The 26,179-nt window shown below is 44.8% G+C and overlaps 1 protein-coding gene across 5 annotated transcripts in view; it reads right to left on the bottom strand.

The window, feature by feature from the left end:
- Positions 1–26,179, bottom strand: part of PAK3 (p21 (RAC1) activated kinase 3) — a 168,542-nt gene that overhangs the window by 15,436 nt on the left and 126,927 nt on the right. For 3 of the 5 annotated variants that reach the window (XM_061445721.1, XM_061445719.1, XM_061445720.1), the window contains exons 2-8: positions 15,137–15,333; positions 11,065–11,165; positions 7,641–7,685; positions 6,369–6,522; positions 4,677–4,714; positions 2,812–2,943; positions 1,691–1,853 (exon numbers count right to left, since the gene is read on the bottom strand). In XM_061445721.1, coding sequence (XP_061301705.1) covers positions 1,691–1,853; positions 2,812–2,943; positions 4,677–4,714; positions 6,369–6,522; positions 7,641–7,685; positions 11,065–11,165; positions 15,137–15,311 — 808 coding nt within the window. In that variant the 5' untranslated portion in view covers positions 15,312–15,333. Of the gene's footprint in view, positions 1–1,690; positions 1,854–2,811; positions 2,944–4,676; positions 4,715–5,612; positions 5,775–6,368; positions 6,523–7,640; positions 7,686–11,064; positions 11,166–15,136; positions 15,334–26,179 lie in introns of those variants that run through there. The other 2 variants (XM_061445722.1, XM_061445723.1) reach the window with 2 other exon arrangements.

Raw genomic sequence — 26,179 nt, 5'->3', positions numbered from 1 at the left:
GTCCACATCACAGTTTGCCCAAGGCAGAGCTTCAGACCTTGCTCACTTGGTATCAAATTCATAAGAAAGAAAAAGCATGAAAGCATGTAACATTCCAAATACATAACCCACAATAACTCCAGGGCTCAGTCCTAATCTGGCTGACACACACGCTTGAGCAATGCCAGGCACACTTGGGTTCATGTGCGCAGGCTACCTGCAGATCTCATGGTGGAAGCCTGCCTCAAACATTTATCCTTGGCTGTAGAAGCTGTAATTCCTCCCTTTATAAGCTGACATACCTGCAGGTAACTTATCTGCTCTGGAATTTACTTCATTGTGCCCTCAAATAAAGCTACTGAACTTACCCCTTGGATACTCTCTAACAGCAGAGAGATTCAGTTCTTTATAGTCCTGTCAACCCGCTAAGGGTACAAAAAACTCTACCCAAGCAGCTGAAATCTCACAGCTAAGGAGGGCTTCAGCCTTTGCAGCCAGAGCAGCCATCAGTGGCAGGGGCAGGTATAACAAAACAGTTCACGTAGCGCAAGAACAAGCGTTGACAGCCACTAAGAAGCCGCAGCCAGACTGCACCCCTTTACAAACAGCTGCCCCCATTAAAGACAGACCATTACTGGCTTTGAGATCAAACACAAGGAGGCATGGATCAATCCACTTCTTGTCCTAACAGTTAATGGTAGACACAGAGTAAACTGGGCTACGTTACGAACCCAACAATTTATCATCTGGGAGCGTAGCACTGGCAGCTATTATGTGCAAGCAGCAGAGTAAATTAGTTGTACTGCAGAATCACAAAGGGCTTGATTCCTAGTGTTTTCCTAGAGCATGATCTGCACAGGGCTTTGGGGCCAACGGTTAGGATTCTAACAGTATTAACTGGCTGGGAATTAGCTATGACAAAGTGCCATGTATGTGAGGAATATACACAGTGGATGCGCTGGAGACTGGCTCCTGAGAAATGCCTGCAGTGCAGTTTCACCCAATCACACCACACAAACGTATCTCTGATACATCTTTATAAGCACATAGCTAAGAAATGAAATAAGGATTGTTATCAAAGTTGTTTTTCTTTTGAGTACATTAAAAACACCTCTTCCTCTCTATCCGCGGTATCAGCTTCAAAAGAGTTCTGACAGAAACACAGGATTCTTCTAACTCTGATATACTAGTAAAAGTAGGAAAAACTATCATAGAAATGACACCAACAGAATATCTGGGGCATGAGAGCTCCTTGAGGCTAAAGAATCAGCTGAGTGTTCTGGCTGTCTACTGGTACAAGAAACCCCCCAACACAAACAAATAAACCCAACAGATTTCTGCAAAGCATTCCGGCTCCAAGAAAATTCTCTTTACACTTCAGGAGTCTAAAGAGAACTTAGGCACCCAAATTTCCTGTTCCATTTGGCCATTAGCACACAGGAGTTCACTAGGTCACAGCCCTCTGCTCAACCAGAAACAGTCTCTGCTTTTGCCTTTAGCACAGTAGGAAGCTCAGGCAAATCCAACCCACTGTTCGCTGCCCTCAGAGGCAGAAGGAACATCCAAAGTGCTCTCTTACTCCCTCTAAATTTGCATAGGGCACCATAAGTGACTCTGTGACACTGAACCGAGGATGAACATTTGGTGCATGCAATCCTGAGACACGCATACAGCACACTGCTTTATCAGGCAAGAAATCCAGGACACATACTCAGCTTCTCCAGGATCTCCTCATCGGTCATCTTGGACTTTTTTCGCTGCCGGTCTGTGTTTCTGTACAAAGTGCTTGTGTTTGAGTTTTCAGGCTGGGGAGTGGTGGCTTCTTTAGCTGGTGCTGGTGCAGCGGCAGGTTCGATTACAGAGCGCGTGTAGATCTGTGACAAGAAAGTATTCTGTGTCAGAAAGGTGCTTGCAGAGATGCCCCTGAGATCACATTTCAAATGCAAACCCTTAGGAAGATGCCCTCGGCCACATCCAAGGCTCTTAAAATGCTCGGGTTTGCTGTCCACTGCTCAAACTGAACAGAAAGAAGCAAAAGGCCACTTTAACACAAGTTCAGAGCCAGTTTCATTTACAATTTTCATTGTTTTTTCTGAAAGATAACTGAAACAATGAACTTACTGCGTTGGAAGGATATAAAAATAGATGTGTCCAGGGCCCCACAGCCTTTTTTGTGATGCTCATGTGTTCTGATGAGTAACAATGTGACTCTTTAGTTGGTACGTGCCTGAAGAGAAGCAGGGAGCATTTCCCTTTTCTGATGATAACTGCAGAACTGACTTCTCATCAGTATTGCAAGCTTTAGGGAGTGGCCATTAGGACTTGCAATCAGAGACCTACCTTCTCTTTACAAAGCACAGCTGTGTAGGATTCTTCTCCTCAACCTTCAGTCTTGTAAAGTGAAGGTGTAGCCTAAGCAGTTCATTTAACTACTTGCATAGCTTGTGGGGAGGAACAGGCACCTCCAGGCAACAGTTTCTGCCATGAAGCCTGAAAAGCTGTGAACTGCATCTGGTGACCACTCTCTCCACTGATGACAAGACAGCCTACACAGATACTTTGGACAAAGCTGCTCACTTCTACACCGGTAGCATTAAAAGAGACAATGCTACCTCTGATCTGATACTAAGATGAATTCACAGTCCCTATCACAGGGAACTCATTACTCCATGTGAAGGTTCAAACCTCCTAGTGTCAGCAGCTTGGGTGAAGCACTAGGTTGTGGTAGGACTCCAGCCCTCAATCTTCATTCACGAATGGCAAGTGCTGTCTGATCAGAAACACAGAGCTCTGAATTACAGCAAACACACTGCTGACCAAAGCTGGACTTACTGATTTTGTATGTTCAGGCCGTGGTGCGATAACCGGTGGAGGTTCATTGTCATCTTCCTCTTCATCATCATCTTCATCCTCTTCTTCAGAAACAGAGGGAGCTAGTGGGGGTTCTGATGCTGTTTTAGTGCTCTGTGGACAGAAAGCAGCACGAGTGACAGTCACCATTCTGCACCTGGGAGGTTTGTTAAAGCACACAACTTTAGTCTGCTTAGACACCAGAAACCAGCCTAGACACATGCCTAGACACAGTCCTTTGGGCCGCAGTTCCAAGTTACACACAGCACAATACAACTTAAAGGTTACACATTACTGTGCTGTTGTCTTTTATGTGTCTTGGTGGTTTTCACGTTTTGCTAAGAACAACTAAATCCTTCCCATGCTCAGAGTCTGATTTCGCAGAACGTAACACTTGAATCTATCACGAGAAATCCCATGCAGTTACTGGCTAATTGCTTTGGCATTGTGTCTGCACAAATGGTAACAGGTAATTAAGCTAACAGGTGTCTACTGGCTGGTTAATTAACACACTTCAAAGTGCAAAGCCTCCTTCAGCATCTTGCTGGGAATTTGGGTTTGGAGAGAAAGAGAGAAAGGCTGTTTGCTTCTTTACTACTTTACCCGTGGGTATTGCCTGTTTCTAAAGGACTTAAATTCACCGTTTCAAAGCTCCTTCAGCCCCATCCTCCTCTTAACCTAGTGCTAAGTTAACACATTGATCTTTCAACTGTTTTCCTGTTTCTGACCACAGCAATAACCCAGGGTGAATGCAGCCCTCTCAGAGCAAGGCGCATCTCCCCCCACCAGCTACTCAGAGCAGGGGGTCCTATCACATTGTCACAATGGGCTGGTGAAAGAAAGACTGAAAAAGTGCCTTGTTCAGTGTTTATCAAGTGCTTTAAAGCTGGCTACAACAAGCCACTTGGGGAGCTGAAGCAAATCAAAGGCACTCTTCTGTATGTGCACATCTCATTTGTGTTCTCCTTAAAATGGCATCAATTTAGTCCAGTACAAATACCAGTAAGGGACGTCCTGCAGGAGAGACCTGAGCTGGTAACGTCTGAAAGCTGACATCCTGTCTCACTCTCGGTATCTGCTAGAACAAAATACCACAGCATTTACCATGGGTCCATACCCACTGGAAAAGCTATTGGGAATGCTTACTAAAGTTTTATTAAAGATAATGAAAGTGGCATCAATTGAATGTCTGAAGCGTGCGAATATACAAAGATGATCTTCTTTTCATTATACATACTCTGTTGTGCAATCACAGACCTACAATTAAGTTGCTTCATACCTGAAAATAAAGGCTCAATCCCCATTCAGTCATTTGCTATTTAATGCACTAACATTAACATTAATAAATCTGGTCAATATTAATGTGGATGTCATGGCTACATCTCTGGGATTGCTATGGTAAGGCAGAGTTAATTAGAGTGGGGGAGTAGTTAAAACTTCCTTTCACCGGTTCCATATCAATTACAACCTTATACATATTCAGCCACACACTCAGCTGTACTAAGGCTAAATCATAAAACTTAACAGAAATGGATTCTAAGTTGTTAAAACTAAATTAAAAAGGGCTAATTAGACAGTTGTGTGTATTGTTGTGAATTACATATCCCAGCATGGCTAAGAACAACAAGCAATCTTCTGTCTGCAAAACCAGACTTGCATCTGTTTAAGGGATGTTAAAGAGAAAGTTAGGGAACAGCCAGTGATTCCTCCTCTGCTGCTGCAGAGCACTACAATGCACTGTCTGTCATTCAGCCGGCAAGGCTGGCACTCCATCACAAAAGCAAAGCTCACAGCTTGTTCCACAGTTCTTAAATGCTATGATAGTAAGAGGTTCCTTCCACACTCACCGAAGGATGGGCTTCTATGTATCCATGGGCGCTTTTATCTGCAGTGTGCAAGGGAAAATTAACCACATGCTGTTAGAAAACTGCCTGGTGTGGGGAGTCCCACAAAACAAGTACATTCAAACAGACGGCATTTTTTTGGACAACATCCTTCCACTAGCAGCAGTTATTTCAAGTAGCAAGCAAGATAACAGGACAAGATACTAGGCTATTATTTTTCTGCAGTTTCTGTGTCTGTTTTTTGCCAGTGAATAAAACAAATAGAAACTTGGTCAAGAAAGTTCAAATTGTTCTTTAATAGCCAATGCTTCTGTTCCAGCCAAGAGCTAAAGCAGCTTCTTTCCTTTTTTCAGTTAACCCATTGCATGCATTGATTCTCTTTAACTTGCTGAAAATGTTTTGCCATAAAAGCCTCCCCAAAATCACCCTTAGCAGTGGCAGTTCTGTCCTGGCACAGCGCAGCAGCAGCTCCTGCGCTCAGGAGCATACACTGCTTAAAACATTTCATCACAGAAGTAATTGCTGTTTCAGCAAACACAAGCATCAAGTTTGAGAGTCAAATCTTCTAATTATGGAGTTTCTAAGAAAAAGATGCTTTCCCTCAACGTGAGAGAAATGCTGGTAAAGTTGGAGCTCTCCCCGTCTGCATTTTAGAAGTTGTGCTGGTTGAACCAGCAAACTGAGGAAATCACAGACTGCTGCCACAGGCTGTCATGGGTATGGAACTGACCCACAGCAGGCTGAATTACAAATGCTGTCCACATGCCCTTGGACAGAGACACCCCCTTATTACCTGGAGCTGTTGACGCCAGCTTCACCAAACTAATGGTATCTTAATGGCACTTTTGTTTAAAACTCAACTCGGTCATTAAGGAATAGCAAAAGAACATGTTGACACAAAAGCCAGATAAGCTGCACCTAGTTAAACCCTCTGCTTACTTGCTTGGCATGTCAGCTGCAGGAGTGAGTCTAGTAAATAAAAGAGTGAGCCAAATAAAGAAAACCACACGCTGCAGCACAGTCTTGCTCCTTCATTTTCACAGTGCCATGCTGCAGTTTTGCAGACTCTACACAAGGGAAGGAAAGACACCCCCATCGTGTCTGCTGGCTCCTTTTGGATGGCAATGCCTAAGTCATGATGATTCTGCTATGGAAACTGCTCTGGACACTGACTCTTCCTTGCACATCCTCTGTGGCAACATTCCTTTTACATCACAATAGCAGCCTTTTTAGGTTTGTTTGTGTATTATGCATAGAAACTTCTCTACAGCTATTGCACACAAACCCTTGAAAATTCTCCTCCATGACAAAGTATCACCAAAAATCCTCATCGTTCATAACCTGTCTCTCAAAGGATGCATAACTCCTGAAATGCACAGAATGAGTTTACCCTGTACCCCAGTGTGAACACTGTGAAAGAACAAGGATGTGAGGGAACAGAAGGAAACACAGCCTTTGGCCACCAATGCTTCTGACTAAAAATGCTAATGATTGTTCCATCTAGTACCTTATTGAGTTTTAAAAGCAAGCAACAAAGAAAACTCAGTTTCAGGGACATTTAGGGGACACAAGGAGAAATATAATTGATTACAGGAGTATTTCTAAGGCTACTTCTTGACCACTTGAATGTGGAACTTTGGTCTGACTCATTCTGGGGCCTGACACTCCCTTCTTCGCAGCGAGATGTCGACTTACCTCCTGACGTAAAGCTCATGTATTTCTGGTTGTTAACTGTTTCTTTGGAATCGTAGAACTTGAGAACATCTAGAACAGCTTGTGGGTTCTTCTTCTGCTCCAGCTTGGTTATGTTGGAGGTCTGTAGTAGCCTGGCCCACTGCTCTGGAATGCCCTGCAGGTGTCAAGTGGAAAGAATGTGTGTTTAGAATATTTAACAGCCACAGCCTCACAGATCTTTACCAAGATCCCATGCTACCTGTAAGATTACTTTGAGAAATATTGATTGACACCCTACAATTAAAATTAGGAGCCTACACATCAGATGCAATCATTCTGTTCTCTATCAAAATACAGAGCTACAACCGGGATCCAACTTTAAAAAGAAAAGAAAGTTATGACTGTGATAGGAAAAAAAGTGCATGAAGCTCATCTTTAAATCAACCCTGCTCTTCCATGGAATAATGAGTTAAGGCTTAGCTTGTTTTCCTGGTGATTCAGTGCAGACATTACAAGGCTATTCTATGTTTGTGGACAACACAGTATATTTTAGGAGCTTTACACTGGATTTTTAATGCTTAATAACACAAACACATTTTGCTGAGACATTCACTGCTGTCGGATTAACAGGATAACCCCATCCTTATCCAATTAATTTTCAGCATACCAGGGAACACTGTGGGGTTAAGAATCTGCATTTAAATCCTCAAAATCGTGACCCTGAGTTGTACCACTGCTGCTGAGGGTGCCTCTTTATCGAGCTCCTGTAGCTCAGTCGGTTCTTTAATGTAAATATACAGAAACCAGGGACTCGGAGAACAGGCTGAGAGTGCCAAAGCCTTGGAGGAGCTCTCAGACATCTGATGAGTGAGGGTGGCATTTGAAAATTGATCCAATCAGTGAAAGCTGCAGCTCTGCATTGGAAACGTATTGATGGAAAATTGCTTTAAATATCCAGTATAATTTCCTAAATTTGAAAGCCTGTAATATTGCCCCATTACTGCACAGCCAACATCTACCAGCAAACTGTAGGACTTACTGAATGAGAAACCACACCTGAAGCATCATTTACATTTAGCCTTAGTGCCACCCCAATCTGGGAAACGCTTTCTTCCTAAGAAGTTCTCCACAAAACAATGTGTGACATGGGCCTCCAAAGTTTAGGATTAATGACAAGAAGAGTGGGATAAGCCAAGCAACAAATCTACTGCACACACATCAACCTGCTGCTGCAGTGCTATGACATCTCAAAGAAGCATTTGGATGCAAGATTCTTTTGGGCCTGTGACGCACCTCTGGGAGCTTCCCTGTGCACATCTGTGAGCCATAGAGATCTGGCTGTAATGGACGTAAATAAAGAAAGAAAAGAAAGTTAAAACAGAATGTGGGACAACTTAGAAGGTGGTAGGAGGAAACCAATGGGCCAAAATGGGGAAGTCCCATCTAAAATGGGAGTTACGAGGTAGGTAACAAATGGATTAGGTGGTGGACAGGCTACAGGAAGGCAGGCTTAGGGAAACAGAAAAATCACAACTGTTCCAATGTTTGGAAGCATCTTTCCCCCTCCTCTTTTTTTAAACCAGTTTTTCTCTCCCTCATAAAAATACATTACTGGGGATTAAAGCAAGTGACTGGAAAAATTACCGGTGATCTCTTTAGTAAAAAATAAAAATAACAGAGAAAGATCTGGGCTTTTGCTGTTTGCCTCGTTTGAAAGCCAGGTCAGCATTTTTTAACGGCTCTACATTAAGTGTTTTCCAGTGGTTCTCCAGCCCCAGGATCACAACTGGCCAGCGTAAGAGCCAACAAAGAGCAGCGGAAAAAGCAGCTGATCAGACTCAGACTTCACACTGGGAGACTGGGTACGGTCATAACACAACCTGTGTGTCAGACTGACAATCAGGACAACTCTAAAGGAATGACCGGTCAGGTTAATAACCTGTAACCTCCTTAGATCTACAGCCACAACCTTTTCCCCCACTTGCTAATGTCATAATCTTGACACCTGAGAAGCTTGGTGGGTGACCACGTTTTGTTCTAGACTGGGGATCAGGAAACTGTTTCAGAAACGCATGCCTTACAAAATGCGCTCCCCAATACACTCCTTCCTCCAGGCAGAAAATGCAACTGCTCCTTCAAAATAAACCAACATAAAGCTCTAGCAGCATGCTCCCACCCAATGGTTTCCAACCAACTCCATTTTGAGCTTTAAAAGCTCTCCTTCTAAGCAAATGTGGTTGCCCCAAGCACAGTGAAATGTAGATACAACACGCATTCATGAGCAACAACACAGCTTGGTGCTCAAGCCTGAAAGCTGTAACTCAGGAGTCCATGCAACTTTGACTTGGGATGCAACTAAGAGCAGTCAGATAATGCAGCTGGGGTGTGTGACTGTCAGGTGTCAGAAATGGCCCAATGCATTGCACATAGGCAGTGGAGCAGACACTACTGGCATGACAACTATAACAATTCAAACCAAACCCCCCAGGTATTTGCACATTTACTGGACATTCCCATGTCACTTCCAAACTTCTGAAGGAGACAGGCAGTGTGATCGCTAGACAGTGGGAATATCTGTACATGATATGGCTAGTGGCAGTCCCTTGAGCAGGACGTACTTACCACGTAACTACCCAGCTGATACACGGGTTGTATCCAGGTTGGGACAAATCAAACATGCCTAGTGTGATGTGCAACCCAACACCTGCATCTGGGATTACTTGGGAGCTGATAGGAACTGTAGGAACAAGTATTGCTGCAGAAGTATTGTGTCATTGTAAAACAGCAGCCACCTAATGTCTGCTGTTTTGAAAGGGAAAAAGATTTTAAAATGAAGCGGTGCTACAGCAGTAAAGCTGGACATGTTTAGCATTGTACAATCACTCTGTTCTACAAAAGGCCAGGACCTGTGCTGGGGGCATCTGACACCAAAAACAAATTAAAAACAATAATCAAAAATCCCTGATGCTCCTGTTTTGACACACTGGATGACAATCAAAACATTCAAACTGATGTCTCAAGTACTGATAGAGAGTGCTTGTGCTGAGGACTCAAACGTATTCACCTCAACATCCCTCCTTTTTGATGCAGCTGGCAGGGGCCTGAGACTAACTGGGATCCTCACCACCAGTCAGCCTACAAGAGAACATGTTTGTGACCCATCACATTTTCACAGAGCCACAAGGAAAAAGTCTGAAGCACAGGGTAGAAATAAAGGCAGAAGGCTGAAAGAAGAATAAATATAGAATAAGAACAGCTGAACATTAATGGGGAGAGCAGTGAAATGGGAAAGAAAGGAAAGAAAGAAAATAGAAGATAAATAGGAACGTGGGATGCAAATACAAGAGGGAGAAAACAAAAGCAGAAAGTAACACAATTCCAAGATAGAGAATGGCATTGAAGATTAACCTGAACAAAGTGCCCACATGGGAGAGACTGAGAAAAAATAAGAGGAAAACCAGGACAGACAGCAGGGAAAACACAGTTTTGAAGGCTTTACGCAAAGATTCTGATCAAAAATGACCACATCTGGGTTTTTTAAATAAGCATTTAATCAAGCCCTAGGGTTTGGCACAGAACACATTCTGAAGTAAGATTTTTTAAGTGACATCTATTTTATAAAGGCTAATGAACTAGTCTGCATACTTTAAACGTAGCTGTACCTCCTCATTACTAAGGATAATTCAATTTCACTCCTCCTTTGAAGACACGCTGCCATTAGATGTGTCTTTTCTTCTACTGTTACTGTTATTATTACTATTGCTGCTGTAGCACACACAGTTTCTGAACTGCCTGTGAGACCCAAAAGTAGCAATCAAAGTAAAAACTGATGAAGTCACGTTAGGACTCACATTCTGAAAGCGAGCCACCTTTTTTCCAGGCAAATGATTTGTCCCATCCTGTTTGGTGTATGCAGCCTGTCAGCATTAGCACGCTGCACAATTCGACGCATGGTGCTAACACAGTCTGACCACTTAGCTCACAGGGTACTGCTGATGGTACGAAGAGTTGCTTGCTAATGCTTCCTCTCCCCTCCACAGCTCAACCAAGTGTAGGCTTTCTGCCACCTTAGCTTTAAGGATTAATGGCTTCAGCACTTAACTAGCAGTCTGAAAGAGAACGCTTTCAGCCCCCTGCACACCTCAAGGAGCTCCTATCAGACTCATTTTTCCCAACACTTCATTGTGATGCAGGCAGAAAAAGCTGACTGCTGTTTTATTAATACATAAAGGCTAGAAACGTGTCTGACCACCTAGCCTATGGACATACTTTGAAAGATATTGAATTAAAATGAATGGACATCCACAATGCTGCTGCTGCCTGGTGTCTCCAAGGGCTGTCTGCAGAGCAGCTGGACTTTGCACTTTGGGACTGATTTGTCTACAGCCAGACTATGCACATGTGCGTGGGTTTCTTTATGCTTTCCCAAAGACGCTGAGTAACCAACCCCTGTAGCAGCCTGTGGGACTGATAAAAGCACACACCTACGTTCTTCCTAGTTTTCATTTGCCACAGACACTCTGCTGACAATCCTTGGAGAAAAAAACCATAAAGCAGCCTGAATCAGAAGTAACCCACTCCAAATCTTAAGCCCAACAAATGAAAGTCTCTTTCTTCACAGCCTGGCTGCTGTCATCTGACGTTTCTGGCAACAGGAGGTTATTTTACCAAGAAACTAGAAGCTCTGGTAAGCAGGCAAGGCAGTGTGGTTACTTACTGTGAATTCTCCAGTGACGGCATCAAATCCCACATGAATGGTATGTTCAAAGTCTGAAGGAAGAGAGATCTCAGGACGTTCTTTCTCTTTCTTCTTGTTGGCTAGAGGCAAAACGTTAACACGCACTTATTTTCTGGGCAGCTTTGCAGTCAAACATTTTCTCTAGCAGGTGCGCTCAGAACAGTACTTCACACGTGGAAACCAGATCAATTAACATCCATCTCACTTGACAAATAGACCCAAGCTAATATACACCAGCCTAGCTGTCAACCCCTGCCTGGGAAGGTCTACGTGGTGTAACTTCATTCTGATTTTCTTCCAACCAGTATCACTGCTGCCAAAGCAAGCTGTCCTTGAAGTAGTCATCTTAGGCTATTTCTAACCAGTATGATTTCTGTTATCAGTTCTGCTCTTCGTCAAGCTTTTATATCTAGCAACTAAGTCCTGTTTTGACTTTGCTCTGTGGGTTCCTGCAGAAGCAAAGCACCCAGCACACACACGTGCATGCCTGTTTGCATGTGTGTCTCTTCTCCAGCGTACTTTGAGCCTGTTTTCAAGCTCAGCCAAGTTAGAGAGGAGAAGTTCTGTAAGGTAATGAGGTTCCTACAAGCCCTGTGAAAACAGGCAACTGAGGAGAAGGCTCCTCTCAGATTAAAAGGCTCAAGCAGCAGCTCTGTATTAGAAACCACAGAATCTGCACAGCAACAAGATCCCATAAATGCCATTGGAAAAGCTTCATTTGAGCTGCTCATTAGCTAAGACGTATAGCCATAAAAGCCAGGCTTTATTAGTCTCCAGGAATTCCTTGTTTTATATCACTCTGAGTATTCACAGAGTGTGAAGAATCTTATTGAAGGAGACAGACCTGAAAGTCACTCAGCTGCATATATTTCTCATCTCCCTTCTATTTTAACATCTTTTGAAGGCAACATCCCTGGTGGTCGGCCATCTCTTGTGCTTTAATACTATTGACAAATTTCACTTCAGCCCAGTTTTATTGATTCTGATAACAAACGAGTGAATAAAGGCTGAGAGAAGCTGCCTTCACTCTGAAGCATCAAGAATCCATGTTCAATAGAGATTTCTCTGAAAAATAGTGACAACAATGGCAGTTCTGGACCACTCCCAGACATCCAGATAAACACAGAGTACATCCATCTTCAACCATCTATCCTGCTGGCAGGTACCTGAAACATTTGGCTTCCCTGGAAAACCAGTGTGCTCCAAGACTATTACATGGTTGAACAATACAGTACAGAACTACCTGTAGGATCCTCTCTGGTGGTAGCGGTGTATCTGTAATAGCCAAGAAGGGAACTGCCTTCCTATCAAATACATCTGTCACTGAAACTGGGGAAAAATCACATGCTAATGATTGGAACAGCGCAAATATCACAGTGCCCACAGATACACAAGAGGTTTATACTGTGCCTATCACAAAGGGACTCTATATCAGGATCTCTATAGGCCAGTGTATCACCATCTATTAATGATAATATCAAAAGTGAATACCCATGCCATAGCTACACATCAACAGGAGAGAAGGGAACAGTTGTTCAGGTCCTGCCTTTGCCTGACATATTCCCTTAACACAGGGCCAGTCTTCATGCGCACGTTATGCACATCAAAACCAGCTGGATGAAGACAATTTTGTTTGTTTTACTCTACCTTATAGCTTCCTTCAGTTGGAAGATGCTCTGCTCTTCATAATTACAGTCCAGAGTAGTTTGGATGTTTCTAATGCTTTCTCTGCACTGTTCCATTTATCCTCATTAAAAAATTAACTGTCACCCCTTGTCTGCACTGCACACCCCTACACAATGTTCACTGATGAATTATTTTCATTTAGCATTCAGTAAATACTGCAGCAATATATCAAATACAAATGCAAAGGCTTTTCCCCTTCTTTTATCTCTTAAGATGATGTTGTGTAATTTTCAGGATAGATGTTGCCAGTTACAAGTTGTCATCTCCGTTCAGCATATGTAACTTTCTATTGCAGATAACAGAACTGGCTTCTCCCACCTCATCATTTACAAGCAAATGCAGTGAAAATTAAGATTTAAAGGATCATCAAATTCAGTTCAAAACAAAAGTCAAATCCAGAAGCAAAATTAGGCATTCCATCAAATGCAGCACCTGCCCATTCCAGGCCTCTCCTGCCGGGGACAAGCGTTCCAGCTCATTCCCCAAGATCTGGCTCATCTGCTTCATGCACCTTTGCCTACCAGACTGTGGATGTAACACCTATAGTCCAAATGCTGAAAAGCTGCAAATTAAATATACAATTAAACATCTTGAAACACCCTCCTCCCTCCCCAGCCTAAAACCCCTGACATTTCTGTCTGTGCCCTGCAACTCAAGTTGCTTCTGTTTTACATAAGCTGGCAAAACCATACAAGAAGGCACGACTTCCTTGTAGCCATGACTGAGTGCATTCAGGGGTATTTCATTTTCTTATACATGCCCCTCACAATACACCCCTCCTGCCACGGTGGTTTCTTCACGTTCTGTTTACTAGTGGTGCACTGTTACCGTAAAACTGTGATGCTGCAAAGCACTGCACTAGATGAGAGCAGCTGTATCAATCCCCTTCTGTTTTATAAGCAGGACTCTCAAAAAACGCGTCACTGAACTTGTGAAGCACACACAGGTTAGGTTGGTTTGACCCACAAAACAACCCCAACATGAAACCACCTCAAGCAGCTTGGCCAGCCAAGCTACACGTTCTCTATTATTTCAGCAACAAAATTAAGCTATAAATCTTAGCTTACTTTCCTTCACATCACATTTTAACTCATGGTACGTGTATGTTTTCGATGACTGCTCTGTCTGGTAGGTCAAGACATTTTTAATGTCACTGATCATTTCCAGGAGGGTTTGCCTCTGGAGCTGCCCATTTCTGCATGTGTTTCACACAGCACCTCCTCCTTAAGAAATGTTTCCTCGGAGAGGGATAATACCATTCTGCTGGCAGTAAGGGCAAGAAGCGACCCAAGGCCTTGCAGGAATTAAGCCGGGAGGGATTTTCATTTTGGCCTTTTTTTGTTTGCGAAAGGGGACATTTTGGAAGCACTCTGCAGAGTGAACCGGCCAGCTCTGCCTGAGGAACGGGCCCATGCAGGCACAGCCTTCACACAAGAGGCTCACATGGAGGCTCATGAATCCTTGTTGACTCTTCCTGACCACATTCTTGTCCTTCATTTGTGTTGAAATGATTTCCAGGAGGGTTTGCTCAGCTAGCTTCCCAAGGACAGGGCGAGGCTGACTGACCCATAGTTCCCCAGATCCTCCTGCTTAAAGGCAGAAGTGACATTTGCTTTTTTAGAGTCATTAGGACCATCCCCAGTCACCATAACCTTTCAAAGGTAATCAGAAGTGGCCTTGCCCTGACATCAGCCAGCTCCTCAGCACTTGTGGGTACAGCCCACCAGGTCCCATGGCATTACAAAGATCCCTTCCCCTAATTCTGTAAAAACACTAACTCAAACCACACTCCTTTCTGCAAATGCATGTTACAGAATGCAAGTGAAATACTGCTTCTCGCATGTTCAAGAAACTTTTTTGCTGTAACCACACCAAGCAGGTTTTAAACCAAGCCATTCTATGCGCACTCTCACTGCAAAAGCAACAAGAGGCTTGCTCTTGGCTCCTGGAATGGAAGTAATTCTAGGATTGCATTAAAAACCAAACCCAAACCATCAGGCATATTGCCTCTCTCTTTTGCAAATCTATTTTCAAAAGTCCACAACTTTACCTCTGCTTTTACTGCAAATGCAAAGCCAATGGAAAGGATTCCCCAGCTTCACTATGAAGTTACTTTTAAAAGGCAAGCTGCACAACATGTGCAGGTTTTATTGGATTTCAAAGACAAGAAAGTAACTGACCAAACACGTCCTCCTCTTTAGAAACATGTCACCAGAGTCATGTCAACAGAAAGATTTGGAAGGACTTCACCATGCGCTGCAGCTCAAACCAAAAAGAAAACAGTGGCAGAAATAAAACACAGCAACCAAGAACCAACAGAGGCAAAGAGAGACGGAGCCAGCCATTGGCACTGCTGATACTTTACTTTTATCCCCTCCTCCTGGGAAGATGGAGCGAAGCCTGGCTTTCTTGTTCTTCTCCTCAGGGGCCATGGGGAGCGGTTTTGAGCTGTGGTTTAGTGCTGAAGAATCGCGGTTGTTGCTGTTCATCCTCAACGGTGGGGCTGGAGGTTTCTCTTCAATATCCAGACTATCGGACATCTTCAGCAGCCCTCACAGCCTCCTGCAAAGGCAGAACAGAAAGCATGTCTGTCAAGTGAGGATGGCGAGGCTCATGTCCTGGGGAGGAAAGAGGGCAAGAAAAGCCTTCTGGTGGAATAAGGAAGTCTCTCTATGGAAGGTTTGCTCTGAATAAGGTTACTGCTGGTTGCTATAAATAAATGCAGTGGCCAATTCCTACAAATCACGGTATTATCATTAAAATAAAGGGTTTTACAGCCCTGCTAAAGGCTTTTCAAGTTTTTGTTTACAACTTTTTTCCTGTAGTTGTTAACAATCCAAACTGTCCCCTGAAACCAGCAACATTTAAAGGATTTACTGAAACTACCTGTAATGGCAATGAACCATTTTTACAATGTAAGAAAGAAGGCACACACGGGGGGGCTATGGGTAGCAAGCGTTAAGGTCTCTATTCCCTCCCTGCGGTGTTTGGGGAGGCTTTAGTTCTAAGACTGTGGGGCTTCAAAAGGAATGATCTTCCCAAAGGAAATTCATTCAGAAGCACCGATTAAAAACTTTCTTGTGCATAAACATGAACAAAGAACAGGGGTACTGACTGAAGGAAAATAATACCCAGAAATCGTCACAAAGCTGGGAACACACAGGGCAGGTGAGACTTGCCCAATGGATCTTAAATCCTAAAATTCAAGTCTGGATTAAGCAGCTGGTTTAGCAAACAAGCGACGCCTGGTAAACCCAACTGATTTAAATCTGAAAATAGAGTGTGACTTCAGACAGATCAGATGTGATGTGGGCTACACTGCGCGTTTTTAAAGGTTACAATTCTACAGGCACCTTGCTTCCAACCCCCTAAAATCAATGCGGCTCCTGTTCTGGAAGGCACGTGCAGTGCACTGTGCATGTGTTATGGATCCCTCCCTGCGCTGATTCACAGTTAACACAAGTTATCGCACTCACTGGCTACTCTCTTGTATTTAAAGTGAAGCAAACAATGTTTTTCAGCTGTGGAAGTCTCAGGTTTGTTTCAGAAGTATCAGCCAAACACAGTGACCGTCACTTGCACAGAGGTCCTGAAGCTCCAATGGAGCAGCAGCGCTGCTCTCCCTTTGGTCAGGTAAAGCTGGTGTGGCTGAGGGGTTTCAGGGTTCTTTGATTGCTTTTCATACCCAAAAACCTGAGCTAACACTTTCAACAAGTGCATTTACTTTGATATAGCTGGAATTTCACTGGCATTGACATATCAGTAGTGGATAATCAAGTCCACACTGCCTTAACTGACAGTACCTTCCATATAAAAACCAACTGACCAACTGAAACACACAGAGATGCCAACTCTAGACTGGTTTTCATGACATGGGCATTTTGGCATTTGTTTCCATTGTCAAATTACCACATATAAAACAATCACTTTTTTAGTACTTGATCTACATTTTTAATTTCACCTGTATGAGATCCCAGAATGCCAGATCTGAAATTCAAAGCATCTGCCTAGTGACAAGAATAATAAATGAAATACACCATCACATCTCTGTTTTGCTCCAGTCCCTGGCTCCACTAAGCAGTGTTCCTGAACATCTGGATCCCCAAGGGATCCCAGGGACCTGTCCTAGAGTCACACAGTTGAAAACTCTAGCAACTGCTGGTCCCAGCCCTCTCCCAAGTACCTACAGCATGAAGCTGATGTCCTGGAGAACTTGATTCACAAACATATATCCAGTCCCTAGAAGAGGGTTCTGCAAACACATCTGCACTGTCCAGGTGGAGAGCTACCAGGAGACCTGCTCTGGTGATGGAGGAACACAGCCCACCATCCTATGGAAGCACAGATGTAGGCAATGACCAAGGAAGAGCCCTGAGTCCAACCTTCAAGCACAGAGTAACCTATTTACCTAGAGAACTCAGAGCTTTTGTGGGTTTAGTCAAGCAGTTAACACTAGGGATCTGTGGGATTTCTATCCTGAAATGCAGACGGTTTTCCAGTAATGAGGAATATAAAAAAAAAAAAAAAAAACAGAAGGAAAAAGAAGACCCAGTGATGAAAATGACTGTAAGGTAACAGGGAGAACTGCACGTGCTGCACGTGTTACGCTGGTGAAGGGGAAGTACGCGATGCCCAGGTGTTTCTGCACAGGGATGCATGAGGGAGCTCCCAGCTTATGAAGCCCAACAGAGACATCCGGACACAGCTCCTGGCACCTCCAGCAACTCTCACAGACAGCACATGGCCACAGAGGCTTTTATCTGCTCTTTAACCCACCTACAACCACTTCTCCAGTGCCAAAGAGCCTTCAACCCCCGAGATCATCAGCATGAGCCTGACCACAGAAGCACCAGGGCACACTCTCAGCTTGCTACAGAGCCAGACGGTCACTCTGTGAGTCCATTACAGGCACAGTTTCAGCTGTCCCTCAGAATGGGACAACTGTATCTGTCACTGCATCTATTTGTAAACAATGCCACTCTGCTGAAATAGGTCCTCCCATGGGATTTCATTCCACAAAGAATACTGTTAACGGTTTCTGGCCCAATTTGCCTATGATGTCATTATTCCCAAGATTTTGAAAGGAACACTGTATTCTGTTCAGAGCTGATTCAGGCTCAGTTTCAAGAACCATACAAAGCTCTTTTATTCACTTCTAAACCAGAGGAAAGGAAAAAAAAAAAGGGGGGGGGTGTGATAGTCTAAAAGGTTTAACGGTTGATATTAACTCTCTAAAGCTGGTCTGAATGAAAACTAGAGCAAACCACAAGGCAATACACACCAAGAGACTTACAATTTGGGGTTTTCCTAAGCAGAGCCCATCTGCTCTTCCATTCATTCTGATTTTGAGAATTGCCATGCGCTGCAGCACAACAAAAGAACACTCACTATCCCATCAGACTTCAGATTTTAAGTGTTTTGCACTGATTTGCTCCAACCTCAACTTGGAGAAAACCTGACAGGTCAAGAAGAATCTGCTCAGAAGCTTGTCAGGTTTTCAGGTTTACACTGCAGAAGTGCCAACAGCATGACAGCCCAAGTTAAACTCTACCTTGGGACCAGGTTTTCCCACCATAGTAAGTCATTGGTTCTGCTACTCTTGTTCTGCATAGGATGACACCATCCAAAGCCACCTCCTGTCTATTGGAATGATTATGCTGTATTTGGACATTAGAAAGCACTTCTTTACTGAGAAGGAGGTCAAACACTGAAACAGGCTTCCTAGAGAGGTGGACGATGCCCCAGCTTGTCACAGTTTAAGAGGCATTTAGACAATGCCCTTAATACCATGCTTTAACTTTTGGTCACACAGTTGGACTGCACGATGGGTGTGGATCCCTTCCAACTGAAGTATTCTATTCTAAAAGATAATTATTTTGATTTCTTACAAACGTGAGGTTCACTGAGAACGTCATTCTTTGGACATGACCCTTCCAAACCAAATGCTTTCACTGCTCTCACCACACCAGCAAACATGCAGCAAGCACTCCTAGGAAACTGTCTGCAAAACAGTGCATTCAGCCTCCTAAGATGGGGTTTGTGCCCTTTTTTCCATGCCCAGAAACAGTAACTACTGCCACATTAAGGATCCTTAAGCGTTGCAACAGCACCAATTCTTGCCTTCCAGAAATAATCTCTGCTGCCTCATCCCCTTCATACACCTCATGCTCATAAACACAAGTCTCTCCACTCTAAACACACCCTGGTTTCATGAGTTTCGGCTGCACCCCCTGGCAGACCCCTGTTACTCACTGTCTCAACTCAACATGCAAAGGTTGATGACTGCATTCTCCGAAGGCTCACAAAACACCCATTTCTTAGGGGCAAGATGAATTCCCAAGTCTCTCAACTTCATGCTGATTTTCTATGCAGTTCTTCAGGAAACACATAATCCACTCAAGACCTCTCGAAGAAGCTACTGAAAGCAAACCCCCAACAAGACAAAAAACCCTCCCTCCCAGTTCCCAAATTCTAGGAGAACAAGGCTGAAGTAGCACACAGCGATGGCCAAACATCACAAAACCCAGAGGACTGACAGAGGCACAGGGAGCAGTTCCAGGGCCTCTGAGCTAATATTCCACAGCCTTCACAAGCTCGGAGAGGCAGCATGGCACTGGTTCACTTTCCTGTCACATTTTCCAGGCTCTTCCTGCAGCTCTGTGCTCTAGGGAGTGAACTTCAAGCAAACCAGAACTGAGACTGCAGAGTAATTCTGCAGCAGGGATGAGATCCTGGCAAACCCTGCACACTTTGGAACACTGTGCCCTGCTGCTAGTGCTGCTGCAGTACAGCTACCAGCGCAGCTCACCGCACCAGAGCCAAAGAGCTGCGTTGGAAGAGGCCTACCTGTGCTCACCAAAACCATGGAGGGCACAGCCCAGCGGGTTTTCTTCATCTCAGTCCTCACAGACCCCATCAGTACAACCAAGGCAGTGTGGGTAACCCTTTGACAAGAAATTCATAGATCTGCATGTGTGCAAAGGGATACCCGATAACCACTTACTTCCAGAGAGAATTTCTCTCGGTGCCCACTGGCTTTACGGAAGAGCGAGCAGACTGTTGTACCCAAACATGAGCACATCTGAGTCTGTAAGCTAGGGCTTCACAGACAGGTGGCAAAAGCTGAAATTAAATCCTCAAACAGGTCAGTTGTTTCTACACAGCTCTTACAGGGTTATAGAAGATGATCCAGTGTCACTTCCCCCCCACCTCCTCCAACCACCAGCTTTGTGAAGTGCAAAGACAAACACTGACTTTAAATATATGGCATTCAGCTTCTCCATGACTCAATTCCCCCTTTGCAAAAGCCTGCCTTACAATATTTTTGCATCTAGTTCTTGCCAAGCTGGGGAGAGGAGATGAAGGAAGATATCTGAAGCACCCAAATGTCTTCAAAACAGCACACACACAAAATTCCTTCAGTTCAAGTTCAGAGCAGAATCTCATGCTGGGCCTTCATCCCAGTAAGCTCTTCACCCCTGTGTATCTGGGGAATACTCTTTGTAGATACGTTTTGAATGGCTTTCTTAGGTTACTCACGTTATTTCAAAGTCTGCAGCATTCAGACATGACTGGTTCCAATTAAACCTCACAAGTGGTATCCTGTTTGCAGAGACACTGGCGTTCATTTTCAAAGCCTCACAGATACAATTGCAGCTTGTGATGCAGCAAATCTGCCTCCAAGATCCCTCGACTGGAAGGAGCCATGCCAATTCCCAGGCAGGAGCTTTGCAAAGGTAACTTGAAGACGCAACGCTCGCTCTTTGTTTATAAATATGCTATTTTATTACTTTGTGATTTGGTCCAATTCTGCGCCCAGAGATACTCAGCCCTAACCCAGAAATCAATGGTGATGTGAAAAGGATTCTCTCTGGATATTGAGTACTGAGACACTCTGTTAAGTACTATCTGAAGGTATTTATGGAGCACTTCCCAGCCCAGCTGCAGAAGAACTGTATCTGCTATTCCACATCTGCATGTTTACTTGCAGCTTTCTCAGAGCTCATTTGAAAGAGCAGCTGGTGACTTGTACAGCGTGGCTGCACACACAGTCTCACTCCTCAGAAGATGTTCACTGTCTTCCCAGCAAAGCTACATTAAGTTAAACTAAAACACTGCTGCCTTTTTGGCGGAAAAGGGCCATATTCCCCATCAGCTGAAGCAGACCCAGCTCCGCCTGGGCACCCAGGGTCTGTAATGCCCCCAGGGCACCCCTGGATGCCTGCAGCCTGGGAGCTGGGTGCCAAGGCTTGCTCTGCAGGGTGGATGCAGCCAGGGTGCCCCGTGCCTGTGGGAGCAAAGACACGGGACTCCCCCACACGCACGTGTGGCAAACTAACCCAAACACCCCTTGCACCCCTTCTTTGTGCAGCCCTGGAAGAGGGCAGCATTCACAAACTAGAGAAGGAATCACAACCCTGGGAGCCGCAAAGGTAACGCTTCATTCTCGTGCTGCCTCTCACACAGCTGTCTCAAAGCACAACACAAGCATTTGCCAATTAAGCCTCCCCATTCCCCTCACAGGCAGGTAAACGGGCTCTGAGCTGCTCGCATTATTCAAACCGAGCAATTTCTCTGATGAAGGTGCTCTCTGTTTGCAAACACCCCGCAAGCAGCTTAGGATTTCCTCCAATATATTCATTTATTCAGAAGTTAATCTCCACAACTCGCTACAAATAACTTGTGGCCTCTGAACTGGCTGCTCACGAGCAGCTCCCTGTGCAGAGGAGGCGTTCTGAAAGCAAGCTGTACCCAAGCAAAACCGCCTGGGTCACAAGGACTTGCAACTGCTTTCTGAGCTGGGATAACCAAGTTTCTGTTAGGAACTGCAGCACTAAGCACCCTACTAACACCGGTTTAAAAATCACTCTTGACAGCGCGCTTGAAGCGACAGCATCACAAAATCAGCACAGAACAAATGTGAATGCAGCAGCTATTAATGTATTGGTTTCTGTTTAGATTATTAGGTCCCTTGTCTGGACCTCAAAAGTCACCCAGTTAAATTGCCAAGAGCTGGGAATGGACTGAATCAGCAGAGCTCGTCATAACCGATGGCAGTAACCTGCAAATGTATGCTTTTTTCCTTGCTTCACCTCTGACAGCATTTTCCAGCAAACACCTTCAAGGATCTCCCCACTTCAAACATCCAGCCTGCCTCTGTAACTACAGCTCTTTCCACAACTCTTTGCCTGTAAACTGCCAATGTCATCACAAGCAACACGCTACAAAACGCATGGCTACCACCTCCCAACACCCTTCAGCCCACCCTCTCCAAGGGCCTCTTCCCACATGGTGGAATCTGCAGAGTCCCAATACCCAGTACCTGCTCTCTCTACAAAACCCTCATGGCTCCTCACACAGTTTCACTTTTCCAAGCGCAGCAAGTACTGGGACTTGCCCAGGTTCTAACAGAGCACCCACCTCCCACTTCTGCTCTTGGGACAAAGCCAGGCTGTGGTCCCAAAAAGCAAAACATGGGATTATTTTTGCACCACTAAAGCCAGCGATGTTTAAAGTCAGGTCTATATTTAAGGGCTGTGCTTAACCAGTACTTAATGTATGGGATAACAAGACCATTGAGGCATCAGTGTAGCTGTGAGACGTTGTGAAAGAACTGGGAAGTCCCTCTCCACCCCTGAGTACCAGCCCAATGCATTTCCTTTGTGGGTGTTTTTTAATCACATCAAAGCAAAAGCAATGTGCTCACACCATGCTCAGGATGGGGTCCTGGCTGCTTACTAAACCACTTGAGCTTTGGGATGGTTACAAGGCTCAAGAAGGGAAGAACCGTGTGTACAAAGGATGTGAGGCACCAAAACTGATTTCCACATGCAACCTTGTCCAGGCATTCAGTAACGAAGCCTCATAACAATACAGCAGGGAAAGGAAGCACACGCCTATGGGGCTGCATTAAGTGAGCACCTCTCAGCATCAGAAGATGGTTTGCGAAGTGGTTACAAACCCACCTAATGCACACAGTCACATAACAGAAACAAGCAAATGCGGAAAGAGGGAGTACAGGTATAACATGTACCACAGGATCACAGACTGATCTGGGCTGGAAGGGACCTCAAAGCTCATCCAGCTCCAACCCCTGCACACCTTCCACTAGAGCAGGTTGCTCCAAGCCCGTGTCCAGCCTGGCCTTGAACACTGCCAGGGATGGGGCAGCCACAGCTTCTCTGGGCACCCTGTGCCAGCGCCTCAGCACCCTCACAGGGAAGAGCTTCTGCCTAAATTCTAACCTGAACTTCCCCTCTTCCAGCTTAAAGCAGTGCCCCCTCGTCCCACCCCTTGTGAAAAGTCCCTCTCCAGGTTTCCTGCAGGCACCTTCAGGTTTTGGGGACGCTCAGAGTTTGGCTACCAGGAAAGCCCCTGCAGTAACCCTCTGCCAGGCAGCCTCTTGGCCATTACTGGTTTTAAAATACTGAGGGCACGTGGATTTCAAACCATCAAGAAACATGCTTTGGGTAACTTTCTGACAGGAAAAGTTTACTTACTTGTCATAGGACACCATTCACATGAGAACAGTACTGTCACCTTGATAAGGCCAAAAAGCTCGCTGGGTCTCTGGGACACTTCACCCTCCTGGCTCCCTGGGAAACTTCACCCTCCTGGCTCCTCCACCCTCTCATACCCAACCCCAGACCACTACACAGGTATTTCTGCATATGGGGTTTTGAATCATGACTTGAAACAAAATGGGTGTGCTCTAAGCCATGAAATCTGGAGCCAGGCTTAGACTGCCAGAGCAATGGACACTCCAGAAGGAACTAAAAGAACAACAAAATAGAGCGGAAGCTCCCAGAACTATCTCCATGGGCCTTTTTCCCCTGTTTTGGTTTTGTTTTGCTGGTGTGTCTATTTTTATTCTATTTTTCTAATGTACCGGGAAACACTTCTCTGGGATTGATAAGAAATAATGAAAAAGTACCTAGCAAAAACATTTATATGCAAGAGGAAAACCCAGAAGTCTTACCAGTCCCTCTCCTGTTTTTTATTTACACAGCTGAAAGGATCCACAAAGCAGAAAAGGGTGTCTCCAAATCAACTGCGCCTATCAAATATCCCACATTCCACAGCACTGCCCTTGTCTACCCATAAAAGCACCTGTGTGAAATGAAGTGCAGATTTAAACCATTGTAGATGGCTTGAAATAATTCTCCATATGGCCTTTATTATTCCTAGTTCAGAGCTTAAGCCTCAGGTTCACTTTTGTCCTCTAAACCAAAAGAAGCCATTTACTGGAGACACCAATATCACAACTGCAGCACTAAAAATTCGCTACCTTAATTCAGATTACAGTAGGCAAGACAAAGTAATTTAGCTCTATTTTGAGTTAGCAACATGAAGTCAATATTGAAGCAGTGTCCATGACCAGGTATGAGCAGCCACCCCTACTGCAAGCTCCATGTGGAGAGACATTGATAAGCAATCCACTTGCTGTGACTTAATGAGTCCTTTGAGCGTGGCAGCAAAGCCTGCCCATGCCTCTTGCATCCTCAAAGTGATTTAAATGCTTCCTAACTGACAATTAAAATGGACCATTCACCGACCCCAGCTCAACTGCCAGGCAGAAATCCTTTGGCCACAGTAAGGCTCTGTAACCCAGGCTGCTGGACTTCTGCAAGTTCAAGCTGAACACTGGTTGGCTCACTTAGTTGGCCAGTCAACCCAAGCACAGAGTAAAAGGATCTGCGCTCTTCAGACATCCTTGTCTTCTGGTACAAAAGAGCATTCGTGCCGGGGAGCTTTACAGCAGTATCTCCCCCAAAGGGCTGGGATTATGTTAGCTCAGCTGAGAAAGGCAAGGCCCCAAAGCAACCCAGAGAACCCAAACCTGGGCTTGTGCCTCACAGCAACAGCACCTGGACACTCAGAACATTAGCCTGGCAGTGTTTGAATAACACCCGTATTCATGTGGTGGGGAGCACGCTATTGTTGTGTTCAAAGATCACAAATGTTGCAACTCAGCACCTTCTGTCTTCTTTTGTAGTGTTTCGAAGGTGAATCTATACCAGCATCCAGGTTGTTGACACATCCAGGTTGCTGCCTCCCGAAGCAGAGACCTGAGGTCTGTTTCACAAGGTATGCTCTGCTGCAGCAAGAGAAAAGCCGACAGCACTGCAAACCCCCAGCACAGGACCTTGAATTTGGCCACTCTCAAGCAGAGTTTTGATGCCCAGCTATATGCAGGCTAAAGACCATCAATCTAGGCAGAGCATTCACGAATCACAGGGTTTGGCAGATGTGAGCTTGCTCTCATCGCTGTTTTCTCTCTTACCGTGTAAGCAATATCAAAGGAAGCCTCTTCTTGCTTGGACTTCCAGAATGAAAATTCTATCTATAAGAAAAAGCCCTTGAGTTGATACTTTTGGGGCACTCTAAACTCCTGCTGAACTCTAGCTGGTGCACTGAGACTGCTTTTAATAAACCACCTGGCATCTTGCCTATTATATTTTTCTTTTTGGGTGATGTGGTTTAGTGTGAGGTGTCCCTGCCCATGTCAGGGGGTTGGAACTGGACAATCTTAAGCTTCTTTCCAACCATAACTATTCTATGATTCTATAAAAAGAATCAAATGAGGTTTAGAAGAAGAAAGAGGGGGAAAAAGAAAGGACCATTTTCGCTGCTCCTCATTCTCTGCAGGTGTTGGTGCTTTCTCTGCTCTTCTACAGTTTATTCTCTGCTTGACATGCTCGCAGAAGACGTGCCATAATAAACACGACCAGCTGAACCCTCCATCCCAGCACTACTCCAACCCACACCAACAGCACTCCCTAAGATAACGGCCATGGTGCCTTCCCCTGCACTGGTCCCCATGGGCAGACCAAGAGCTGGTTTTGCCTCAAGACACGTGTGCAGCTCTCCAGGAAGCCAGCAAGAGGGAGGCTATAACGTGCCAACTACAACTCCACCCATGCCCCACCAAACACACACCATACAACCACCACATGACTGAGGAAGAGGCAAGGAAGCAGCAATACAATGCCAGGAATTGAAAAATCCAGACAGCTGCCATTTCCCAGCACCTTCAAGTCATCTTTTAGGTCTTTTTGCCTCTGCAAAAAGGCAAAGATAAGGACAGCAGTCCTTAGTCTGTGAACTGAGAAACTTGCTGTAGTAAACAACACTTAAACCCCTGTGTCACATCCCTCCTCTGTCAGAGGAGAAGGATGAAGCTGACATTTAAAAGACTTAACTCAAGGCCATCCCAGGACTTCCAGGCAGAGCTGGGAGGCAAACCCCACTCCAAAAGGGAAAAATAAAGAACAGGGTGTCCCCTGGATGTCTCCAGCTCTGCTACTGGGGCTGAAGACAAAGACATCTAATCAGGAGAGCACAGGATGGACTTCAAGACTCCAAATGCCACAAGCAGAGACAGATACCAAGAGATTTGCTGTACTGA

The sequence above is a fragment of the Pezoporus flaviventris genome, unplaced genomic scaffold (assembly GCF_033815535.1).
Source record: "Pezoporus flaviventris isolate CSIRO_AGI_PZ_B2104156 unplaced genomic scaffold, CSIRO_AGI_Pfla_v1 ptg000005l, whole genome shotgun sequence".
NCBI lineage: Eukaryota > Metazoa > Chordata > Aves > Psittaciformes > Psittacidae > Pezoporus > Pezoporus flaviventris.
This window is presented reverse-complemented; position numbering and strand designations above follow the sequence as displayed.